The sequence below is a fragment of the Perissodus microlepis genome, chromosome 20 (genome assembly GCF_051167445.1).
Source record: "Perissodus microlepis isolate ML-2025 ecotype Zambia chromosome 20, ASM5116744v1, whole genome shotgun sequence".
Lineage (NCBI taxonomy): Eukaryota > Metazoa > Chordata > Actinopteri > Cichliformes > Cichlidae > Perissodus > Perissodus microlepis.
The window spans coordinates 23,376,913-23,389,048 of NC_140480.1; the positions used below are offsets into that span (position 1 = coordinate 23,376,913).

Below are 12,136 nucleotides of genomic sequence, written 5' to 3' on the forward strand. Positions count from 1 at the left end.
CATATACAGCATTTAATTAATGACGTTCCCATTTCTACAAAGACCTTTGTCGAATATTTGTTACACTAGACTAAAAATAAGATGCAAACACAGGCGATCCTAATTTGCTGTGCTTTATTTGAAAATAAGTAACACTATTAGAGTGCCCTTTATTTTGCAAATTTCATAGAAGGCACTGGAAGTGGGCTAAGGTGTGAGCATACATGTATTTGTTGTGTATTTTTAAAAAAAGAAAATCTTTGTTGTGAAATGCGTTAACAAACGGAGCAAAATTCAAGTTGTTAAATTAAGTGCAAACCAAGAGCCTTCCCACACAGGTGCTCCTACTTGAAGCTCTCCTCAAAATACACTTCATTGCCCACTCTTGGGTTTGTTTCACCCAAACAACCGACTCAGTCTTTAGTAAGTGAAAACAGCTTTGTGGGAGTGCAGCTGCACAGTTACACTTGGTTAATATTACGCTTTAAGCATTTTAGTTAAAAAAAAAATGAAATTCATAGCTATCTACAAACATGAAATCCAGGCAAGAGTCATACATACAAGTACTCTGGAAGAATGTTGCATAGTTCTGCCATTTCAGATGTACGCTATGAGAATTTGTGACAGAATGTGTCAGGTCAAGTTACGTTCCTCCAATTAGTACTTTCGTGCATAAATTAGTATGTGAGGTTTAGGAAAATGATGAGTTTGGCACAGAAAAAAAGACATTTTTCATGGCTTCTTCTTCTCATTGCCTCGATGTTTTCATTTTTTTTACTTTCCAACTTCTCCATATGAAATGAAAACATCTCTAGCATCTTTACTCAGTCTTACAGCGGAGCAGTGAAGAAACACTCCAGTGCATCTCAAGGTTTCACCCTCTGTGTCTATAAAGAAGAGCAAAAAAATGTTTGCTTTGTATGGAAGGTATGTTTTGAAATGTTGAACATGATCAAAGTAAGTAAAGTAAGTCTCAAGTCTGTGTCCCTCTCACTTTTTGTGCCACGACTCACCTCCGTAATAGTAGAGTATTGCAATTCCAACTACAAAACCGAAGCAGCTCAGGAAGAACATTGGTCCTGCAGAAGGAGAGAATAAAGTCATTAACTATACAATTATCTGATCAGTCTGCAGTGGCTCATGCCTGCTTAATAAATTAGATGATCCAAAAAAAACTAAATACTACAAAACTGAAATAATAGCCGATATTCTGAATGGCAAAGTCAAGAGTCCTAAATCTGCTCTGTGTACATAAAGTCGTCTTGCTCACAAGCTAAACAAGCTCCTTGGTATGACTTATGATCAGGAGTCAGTGTTTCACGGCATCTCTGATGACCCATTTCCCTGCTGACATACCTTTGACCCAGTGGATGCAGCTCTGACTGTTCAAAGGAATGCAGGCCAGAGGAAGCTGCTTTATACATGAGCTTAACTGCCCTCACAAAGCTCAAGCTCTCAGTGTGATGGAATGATGAATGGTGGAAGTAAAGAGCAGTGATGGGGCCGGCATTCTGATGCTAGGGGTTAAAAGGTTCAACAGACAACTGCGTTTGCTAAAGTCCACAGCTTAGTTGAGCTTAAGGGGCTTATCTTGGGATCAGCGAGGGGGTACAGAGGGACCCTGACACACACTCACACAAACTGTAAAACTATAATAATTTTTAAATTGCCATGCAGGCAAGATAAGGAAGAAAATGACACATATAGGGCTTTTATGAGTCATTACTTACATATTATCATTAAATATATTTCACCAGTATCGCATTTGTTTTCAAATTGCCTCTTAGTTAGTGCCATTGTTGGATTGAAAGTCAGTTTTTAGTGTTTAGTCATATTTTTAAACTGATAAATCAACAGAATAACTCAACCATTAACAGCAGTGCATTTGTGAGCTTTTCTGCCATCAAGTCAGTGACACCCTATGGATTACACTGTTCACTTGACTTGAAATTGTCAGATGTTGCTGACTATTAGTTCATGTTTGTGATTGTATTTTATGAACTTCATGCAACTAAATCTGCATGATTCCTCCTGAGAGGGATTGCAAGTAAGAGTGTGCATGTTTTTGAAATAAATAAGTCCAATTTCCTGGAAACATGTCATGAATTGTCTAACCTATAGCAGAATTACTTAAATAATTACAGAATAATTACAGAATAACTAAGAAACAGCAACATTTATCGTATAGCATCATTGTATAAATCAATGAATGTTTTTTTAGTTTGTGAAATCTCAATATTCTTACATTTTAAAGATTTGAATGATTTACATAGAAACAACCCCTTTTTCTGTTGTTAATGATGGTGATTATATGTACCTCTGTCGTTAAGCACATATCGCTCTTGCCGAACTGTCTTGTCGTTAATGCATTTTGAATCTGCCACCTCTAAAAACAGAAAGTAAAAGAGGTTAAAATGCAGCATTCCACTTTAACAATAACAACCTGTGAAGTGTTAAATGACTACTTGGACAGCAGTCTAGGCAGCACATTAGCTTCTCTTTGCATCTTAAACAGGATAAGCCTATGTAAAGCTAGACACAGCAGGGAAGCCACCTTTATAGGACACTTTGGAAGCTGCTCCTGTAATTTGTCTAACCTCATCACACCAAACATACAAGATGCACTTTTTTTTTAACATGGTAGAAAAAGCAACCAGTGCTGTAAAAAAAAAAAAAAAAAAAAAAAAAAAAAAAAAAAAGCTTAGCAGACACAAAACTTATGCTTTAAGGATAAAACCAGAACCTTTAGGTCCCACAAAGACATTGGTTCAATAGTTGTGTCTGCAATAAAATTAATGTGAAATTGAACTTGATGGAGAAGAAACAGCTATCCTCCAATCTGGAATCTGTAGCCAAGAAAAGCTCAATGTTTCACCTCTTTCTCTGACTCTGCTGGGCAGGCTAGAGTAGATGTCCTCTGTATGGATGTGAAGGGCTCTGTAGAATTCATGGCATGCCTCTTCGCCTTTTCTGTGCAGGTGCTTCAAGAGGTCTGCTAACCGCACCTTGGTGGGCACGCTTAGGTTCCTGAACTGCAGGGAGACACAGGCTGCATTGAGTCACTGCACACATCTGCACAGTATGCTTCTGTTTTGTTTGTGTAACACAAATAGCTGCAGTGACCCTGTGGGCTTCCTTGTCACTTAGTATCTGCGGGTAGATCCTGTTGAGCTGCAGGACAAGTCTGTCAACCAGCTCAGTGTCCATCCTCTGATCTGAGCACAGGAACTGGGAGTCACTCTGCAGCTGCTCTTGGTAACCATCGGTGTCTAGTAAAGAAAGATTGATGACAGTGAAAAGACATTGCTTAACAAGGGGTGTCAAGGCCAGCGCTGGTCGAAGCGTGGAGACCAGGTCAGAAACAGGCTATGACCCTGCACAAATGGCTCATGCGACAAAGCCCTAACAGAAGGGCTGCAGATTTTATTGTTAGTTTTAGTAATTTCTTAGTAAGCTCGTCTTGGAATCAGCCATGTTCTGAAAATAAGGAACTAAGAGGTTTATTCTCTTGTTTAGAAAGGCAAATACAATAGCTGCAAATTTATCAGTTTCACTACACTTTCAGCCAACTACAATTTAAGATGCATAAAATGGCGAGAGACAGCAGAAAGACTGTAAGGTGTTTAGTGTTAATAGTTTGGGCTCTGAACCATTCCCCCCCCAGAAATATGCATGGGCATTGTCTGCCATTTTCTTAAAAGAAGATGCTACACTTAAGAAGAAGACGACAAAAGGGGATCCATGGAAGTAAATATCCACACTGCCAATCATTAAGTAATATAGATATTGTACTTGTCCTGACCACTGTTGATATTCTTATGCGCAGCTGTGTACTTAACACATTAAACAGGCTACAGGCTGCAGCTGATGAGCAAGCATACTACTAATATTTCTGCCATCTGTTCATAAAACATAAACTATTAACTAAATTAGTAGGTAAGTGTCAGATACTGTCATAGTGTTAAATTGCATGGTCTAGTTATTCTCAGTATCGTCATCCCAGTAGGAAAGATTCCACTAGTTTAATATTTTAACAGGATTTACTTTATCCCAATGTACAGTTAATGCTACAATATCTCTATGGACTAGACTGACAACAGAGGGAGCTGCGTGTCTTTAATAAAAGTCTGGATGCCTCTGATGACAGTAGTCTGCCGATTTCGTTACCGGTTGCATATCAGGACAAACGATGATATTGACCCATGACAAACTACTTAATAACTATGTATAACAACAACTACTTTATACTATGACTTTACAGCAACAAGTGGCGCACCCAGAGAGAGAGCCTGGTAGGATATTCTGGAAGTCTTGGCTCTGGCGCAAGGATACGCGCATAGCACTCACAACAAGGCGAAACATCTTACCCTCGCTTCACAAACCTGACATACTGACAAATTTACACCGTGTGTGAACTTGACAATCGGACCGACAGCCTTCCCGGTGAAACTTCCTGGTCTCCCCCGTGAGTCGGTGCTCCGCTGCCCCGTTACATCAGCACGCTTGGCCGTGGCGTCACCACATGACCGACCTCAAGGCTACATGATGATGTTAATGAGCCGGGCAGGCAGTGACGGACTACAGCTTTATGTAGCAAACACTGAAGCACAGAAGTGCAACAAATAATCATACATCAGGTTATTCTAACCTAAAGGCTTGAATAATAATAATAATAATAATAATAATAATAATAATAATAATAATAATAAACGTAGGCATTTATATTGTTAAATAAACTCTCCCCACTCCAATGCATCACTCATTGTTATTATTATACGTCTGTCATTTATTTACATTTCTCAAAATTATTATTTACACACACGTCAGTGTTTTACAACATCTCTTCTTGTGTCAAGAGTGAACTTTTCCCAGATTCCCACACTCTCCTCAGCTGACAGCAAAGTTAATTATATCGCAATAGATCCCTTAAGTGTTAGCCTCAAGCAGCAGAACTTCCTTTTAAGCTCAAATCTCTTGACATCCGAAGAACAGCTCTCTCCAAGACTGGCGTCCTGAAAATGCACTGGCTCCTCTTTACAGACAGGGGGCAGTGTGCCATTACAGTTTGCATAAAAAGGCACATTAGTCTGTCAGATCAATGTCTCTTTAGAGCCATCTCGCCACTGCTGATACACCAAAACATACTGATATAGTTATTACATCCCGCAGTCCTCGTCTATACAGCTGACACTGTTGAACAGATTTAGATATTAAACAAAGTCTTGATTGATGATTTTTGTGTGCTGTCCTCACACTGATATAATCCTTATGGAAAGTTCTTTGGGGTATATATTCCTGTTTGAGTTTATATTCCTCCCAGGGGCCTCATCTGCGGTTAATAGGTTTGCTCCTGATAAACTGCTCTGTTGTCCTTCATACTGCCACACCAAACCAGATCTCCCTGCTGAGATCTGGACCAGGCCCGGGCTTGTACTTTGACAGGAGGACAGGGGAGGGCCGGGATACTGAGGTGGGTCAGGTTCTGGCATTTGGGGTAAGAGAGGCTGGTTATAGTCGTGTCCAGGAAGAGCAGCAGGGGGAGGTGTGGGGCCATAGTTTGTGCAGGCAGGACAATAGGCGTAATGCTGGTGACATCTGTGTAAGAAAAGACAGGAAGTTGGGGTTTTTTTGTTGTTGTTTTTGTTTTTGTTGTCACTGTGGAGCATTCAAATGAAATTCAGCACATCTCACCTGCAAGATCGTATGCTGTCACACAGGGTAGGGCTAGCAGTGTCCCATGGAGAAAGCGGATTCTCCTGGGTGTTGTTGTTGTTGTTGTTGCGGCCTTTATGACTATATCGAGACATGTTGTTCTCCTGGTTCTGGGTTGGCTCCTCCCATTGCCACGGATCTGAGTCACTGGCATAAAAAAAACCCATACATGTCAGTATTTCATATTTCACCAGACCTAATATTGTATTTTGGCACCTGTGGTTGTAAATAAGTAGATACATCTATTAATACATTGTATTCAAGCAGTCCTTTTGTTGCCATGCCTTTGTCATGTTTTAGACTGTTAGAATTTCTCTGTGCTTCATATAAATTCCACTTGTTACTCCAAAGAAGCAAAATAAAGACACATACACACATCTGTGTAGCAGATCAGGCCTTATTTTGTGTTCCTGTCCCATTAATGTCTTATAACCCTTAGGTTAGCAATCATTTAAGCTAAGAACCCATCTAATTTATTATGTATGCATATTTATTTGTATAAAGAATCCAGTATTTTGCAGTGTATTGTGATGTATGCTTTCCTTATAATTACATTTTACCAGTAATGATACCTCAGTAGATTTACTTTTACTTTTAAAAAACTAAATTTCAACTTTTCCAGCAATCCTTAACTCACTTCTCCTCCTTTTTCCTTTCTTCCTCCTTGATGCAGTCAAGCAAACAGCAGGTGATGAAGGCCACAGACATGAAGAGGATTATGCCTGAACTCACAAAGGATGCCACCACAGCCACGCGGTAACCAAAATCATTGGGAGACAGAGCTGAAGAGTGACAGAAGAAGAGCCAGTTGACTGATGTATTGACTGATTTTTGCCTCATGCACTTAGTGTTTTATTTTTCTTTTGTACAATTCCATTCATCATACTACAAAACCTGTGTATAACAACAACCAGAAGTCTCAAATGCCACCTCACACAAGGTTTGCAGATATTGTCTACCTCACAGACTGCTGTAATATGCCACAAGTGTTTCATTGTCATTATCCAACAGAGACTTGCAGAAATAAAAAGTCATTTTGCAACAAAGTGTTCTTGCCAGCTCATCACTGAAAGGACAATAAAATATAAATTTATTATTATTTTATTTCTTTCAGTGTCACTCAGACAATTTCATCTCTCCCATGGTGATTGATTCTAAAAAATATAATTAAAATTCTGCCCTCAGTTTTTCCACTTCCTCGCTGGCTGTACACCTGCCTGAATTGATTCCTCGCTGCCAGTTAGTAGCATTAATATTATTGCTTAATGAGATGTATCGACAAACAGCACATCATGTTCCCTCCATTGTGTTCCCACACAAATTAAGGTCATAATTAGTGCAAGCCAAACACAACTTAAGCATCTGCGTGTAACTTGGTCCCTAACAAGAATGCCTACACATAATGTTTAATATATATTCCATCACTTTGGAATAATGAGCTGACAGACATTTCAGTGGGAGTTTTGCAGCCTCTGCAGTTTTTCTAGGAAAAGCATTTGAGACATTTAATCTGCATACACACACATTTTGGTAATGTATAATGAATATGCAATTAGGTCCATGAAGTGACATGTACCTGGCTACAAATGGGTTACTAATATGTGCCATTTTTTGTATATTAACTGCCATCTCAAGGTTTTGGTTTCTACTTACCTTGACAATAGGAGTCTCCTGTCCAGTAGGTGCTGTTGGGGCCCATGACACACATCATATCACTGCCCACCAGTTTGTGCTTCCCCGGGCACTGTAGTGATATGACGGTACCCACATTAGTGCCATTTCCCTGGATGATCTGGTGGTTGCCCAATGTTGGCTGAGGCATGGGTATGCACTGAGCTTTGGAATTACCTAAAGCAGAAAGCTGGAGGTCAGCTGGTGTGGAAAATTTGCAGCAATGTCTACAGTTGTTGCTGCTAATGATGTTTGAGATACTGTGAATATGCATTAATCACACAAAGTTCATCCAAAATTTGGGCACATGTATAATTCATGCATCTTCAAAAGAAAATTTGTATTCATAGGAACGATAAGACAACTTGGAATTCATAGATTGCACAACAATAATTCAAGGTGAACTGTATGAACAAACAAAAAGGGGGTGGGGGGGCACTGCGGATAAGAGTCAGTGTGGAATGGGGCAGTCATTCCATAGCTATCAGCACTGAACCCCTAAAGGGCTGCGCAACACTGCATGACAAAACACAGCCCCCCGTAACAGCCGAGTGCCGTGCTGAGATGAATTCTAACGGTATCAAAGAAGGAAATGTGATAAATCATTAAACAAAAGGCCTGCAAGACTGGTGGAAAAACACAGGCCATCTGGAGCAACATTAAGAGAAAAAAAAACAAGGTTATCATACTGAACAGCATGGAGCTCAGCATATTACAGGATGGAAGGTCTCTCACTGTGACAGCTCAGTACACCAGCAGTTCCTGCATGTCTACAAGTCTCAGTCTACAAGAGTATGACTTCACTGTAAAACAAGCAGTTGGAATGCACATAAACACAATGACATGAAGGCGGTGGTTTCCAGTACAACTTGGAAGTATGATGTATTTGGTTTAGGGAAAATCAAAACCAGATTTTTGATTTTTTTTTCTTTACTCTGAGATATCTGCTTTTGGTTTTCACTTAAATAAAACAGACAGGTTACAGGGACTGATTTAGTGGAGGTTACTTTTTCGGGATTTCCATACACCTGTTACCATACATCCTGGGGTCATTTTTGACCCCAGGACAACACAAGGGTTAAGTTGGAGGAAAATATCCAAGGAGGAGTTGTGCACTTTGAAGAAAGACATGTGGCAGACCATAAAGTGAACCAAACTATATCAAAAGTCGCTGGTAGACAAATAAAAGAAGAAGAGATAATAGTAAACCATAAACAAGATAAAATTGTAACACGGAGACCATTAGTAACTCAGATCCCACCACAAAGACACACTTCGGTGCACAGAAGAATAATTTTATGTAACTTGTATGTATGAGTGAAATGTCCGGCTGCTTGACGTCAAACCCACCCCTTTTCGTTTCCTCTTTCTGTCTTTTTTCTTTCTTCATAACACCTGACAATTATATCAACTAACCGTTAATCGGACACCAATTCACCCTTTTTTAAGTTTCATTTTATTACTGCGATGTCTAGTTCACACAATCTATCAGGTCTTTATATTACATAGGACCCTAAGCTACTAATCCTTACAGTGCAATTGTTGTTACAGCAAACACTGTAAGTCCCGACAGAGCTATTGTACAACACACATGCATGGACGCGCACATCACCTGAACAAGAAGCACGCAAGTCAACAGAATAAAACTGGCGTCAGTGCACAAGTGACATTCCGGTCCCTCGAGAATCCTGCACGCTGGCTTCGTCTAAATTAAATAGCATCCGGTTTTTCAATGCCATCTCTCTTACCTGACTTATTCCGGTCATTTTTGTTTGCGGTATCAGTCCTGGATACATCTGATATTGATGCTGTTGCCGCGGACATGGTGGTGACACACAGCCGTCTCTCAGAAAGCTCTTCTGGTTGTGCGTAAAGACGGCGCAGCTGCGCTCCTCTGGGCCCCGTACAGGGTAAACGAAACGAAGTGTCTAGCTGCTGGCGCGGCGCTTGAGTTTCTCTGTGCGATGTTACTCGCTCCTCGTCCAGTGAACAGCTTGCCACCACCCACACTGCACCGTAGCATTCACTTATTCTAATGTTCGTTCTGTGCTCTGGCTGTCGCGCAAGCGGATGAGCGCTTGAGAGGACGACGAGAGATGAAGTGATCAGTCGAGACCTTGTCGACCAAAGCAAAAATGACTTTGCGGATTAAATCATGTCGGGTCAAGTTAGGTTTCAGGTCTGCAGCTAACTACAGCTGCAAAAAACAGTCCACCTCAGTAGGTACAAATCAGGATGTGGTTGAAAATGTGCAAAACACCTCCCGATAGACACGTGAACGTGGTCTATTAGAAGACAATCAAAAGTTACATCCGTTTACCAACGCCCAACACGAGCACGTCAGCCTTAGAGCTTTCCAGTCTAAAACAGATTCAATTCAATTGTCAATAGTAATAGACTGTTGCCTGCTCAGGGACAAATACAGCACATGCAGGACGACATTTTAAATATGCTGTAAAAACTAAGCATAACTAAGTTTGCAGTGCATCTCTCCAAAGTAAGGCTAAATGATCGTTACATAAACGGAGAAGATGAGTTGTAATACCTCGATGAGAAGGAGGAAATTGAAAGTATAATTGTGTTAAAGAAGGAGATCCCACCTCCCAACTGAGCCAGTGAATTAGGTTTTTCTTTGTTTACATCATATGACATCACATTCCACGTAAATTAAAAAATATCCAGTTTCTCTGTAACTAACCACACACATTTTTCTTAACGTCATTCGACTTCAGATTTTACAAATGAAGGTTTCCCCCCGCTTTCTTTTCCTTTTTTATGCTGTGTCACATTTTTGTTGAGTTTGTGGTTATCAAACATTCGAGTCATTCAACATGTTTGACTTCTCTGTTCTACTCGCAGCTTCCTTTAAACAGTTCACACTGTAAACAATAACCTCTGTGTCCAGGTATACACTTCTTGGCCACTTTATTAGGCACATCTGTTTAACTGCTGTTTAGTAAATACCTAAATGCATATCGCAGCAACTCAGTACATTTAGGAATAGGCACCTCATTGATGCCAGAGCTCAGAGGACCAGGGCCAGACTGCTAATAGAAAGGCAACAATAACTCAAATAATCCCTTATGAGCTACAGCAGCAGAAGATGCACTTGGTGCCACACCCATGAGCTAAGAACAGGAAACAGAAGCTAGTTTGCACAGGCTCACCAAAATTGGACAATAGAAGGACTGGAAAGATGTTGGCTAGGCTGATGACTGTTGATTTCTGCTGCAACATTTGGATATTAGGGTCAGAATTCGGCATAAACCACATGAAAGCATGGATCCATCATACCCTCGTGCCAAGGTGTGGGTGTTATTTTCTTGGTACATTTTGGGTCCTTGGTTGAAAATTGAGCTAAAATTGAGCATTAGTTAAACACAACAACATATCCGAGTATTGTTGCTGACCATGTACATTCCTTTATGTCAACAGCATAAACATCTGCTGGCTGCTTCACTGTACTCACAGTTCACTGTACTCAAATGGCTTAAAGTCACCAGATCTCAATCCAATACAGCACCTTTGGGATATGGTGGAACCACACACACACACACACACACACACACACACACACACACACACACACACACACACACACACACACACACACAAAGCTGACCCACATCCTGTATTTAACTCTATAAACACCCTATAGAGGCTCAGAGTTTCACTTTGAATTGACATTTGAAAAAGCAGAACTGTTTTCTCTCGGTGTACTATCATTCAGAACTCTGATCATGCATCAGACTGTTTTGCTGTATTGGAACGTAGTTGTTTACTTGAGCACATCTCCTCAGACGCATTGAAAGTCTTTGTTCAGACAGCAGATTGCTGCATCATTCATGGGTAATGCTGCAATTGCTGAAAAACTTACCATGTAGAGAGGCCAAGATTCAGAAGAACCGGTCGTTATCTACCGATTTTCAGGTAAAGAATTTCTTGCCAGAAAGAATTTTTTAAAAAGTGCAGTTCTTCTGGGGTTATTTTTGCTTTTCTTTTTTTGTGTGTGCCTTTACATCCTTCATTGCTATCTGCACAAGAAGCCTCCACCAAAAAAACAACGACAACTACTTTCTCTTTTAAGTTTTAAATAATTCTTTACACATGAGTGGAGTTCAGCCCCAAAATGTCACAGATGGTTACAGTGTTTGTTTGTGAGTACTGAATTTCAATAAGTAGATAGCTGATGGAACGAGAACGTCTGAATGTGTACTTCCACTTTAACAGGGACTAATTAAGCTTATTTTCAGCTTCGTGTTTTATATTCAGACTCTACGAGCATGTTATGATTCACGTACTGACCCTGGACTGTCATCTAAGCCCTCTCCCTCCATTTAACTTTCTCAACTTCCTTCTGATTGGCAGCCTCTCGCAAACAGAAGGGCCGAACAGCTGGTGGTGTGGCGGTTGGTGCTCACTGGCAGGACTGCGTGCCTGAGATGACTGAATCAAGGATATTTGCTCTCACTGACATCATACAGAGCCAAATGCAGAAAAATCAATCTGACACTCATTTTTTAGTGTTGTCTGAAGAGTGAGATTACTTAAAACTTTGTTCTTGTTTAATACAAGCATCCACCGCTGGACAATAAAATAATCAAATGTATGGCAAAGCAGACTGGCACTTATATAGCACCTTTGTACTCAATTTGAGTACTCAAAGGACTTTCTACTACACTGCAATAAAAAAATGCATTATTTATGTCTAAGAACTTTTATCTAGCTCTTGATTCACTCCAGTGGATATAGCTGGGTTAACTTCAAGCTCTGC

General features: G+C 40.3%; 2 protein-coding genes across 4 annotated transcripts; both read right to left on the reverse strand.

The window, feature by feature from the left end:
* Positions 1-97: 97 nt before the first annotated feature.
* LOC146364562 (caspase recruitment domain-containing protein 19-like) lies at positions 98-4,615 on the reverse strand. 3 transcript variants are annotated; one of them, XM_084918017.1, is made up of 6 exons: positions 4,347-4,615; positions 3,103-3,248; positions 2,855-3,011; positions 2,297-2,365; positions 993-1,058; positions 98-866 (listed from the first exon to the last, which is right to left on the reverse strand). In XM_084918017.1, exons 2-6 carry the CDS (start codon positions 3,184-3,186, stop codon positions 754-756), a joined length of 489 nt encoding a protein of 162 aa, XP_084774143.1. In that variant the 5' UTR covers positions 3,187-3,248; positions 4,347-4,615; the 3' UTR covers positions 98-753. The 3 variants fall into 3 exon arrangements, with proteins under 3 accessions (XP_084774143.1, XP_084774142.1, XP_084774144.1); XM_084918016.1 differs by having other exon boundaries at positions 4,362-4,611; XM_084918018.1 differs by having other exon boundaries at positions 4,256-4,348.
* Positions 4,616-5,255: 640 nt separating this feature from the next.
* susd3 (sushi domain containing 3) lies at positions 5,256-9,876 on the reverse strand. Its single transcript, XM_084918015.1, is given in 8 exon segments — positions 5,256-5,432; positions 5,435-5,480; positions 5,483-5,574; positions 5,671-5,746; positions 5,748-5,838; positions 6,329-6,473; positions 7,345-7,539; positions 9,111-9,876. Coding segments are annotated over 8 exon segments (801 nt in total). The 5' UTR covers positions 9,187-9,876; the 3' UTR covers positions 5,256-5,352.
* Between the last annotated feature and the right edge of the window lie 2,260 nt (positions 9,877-12,136).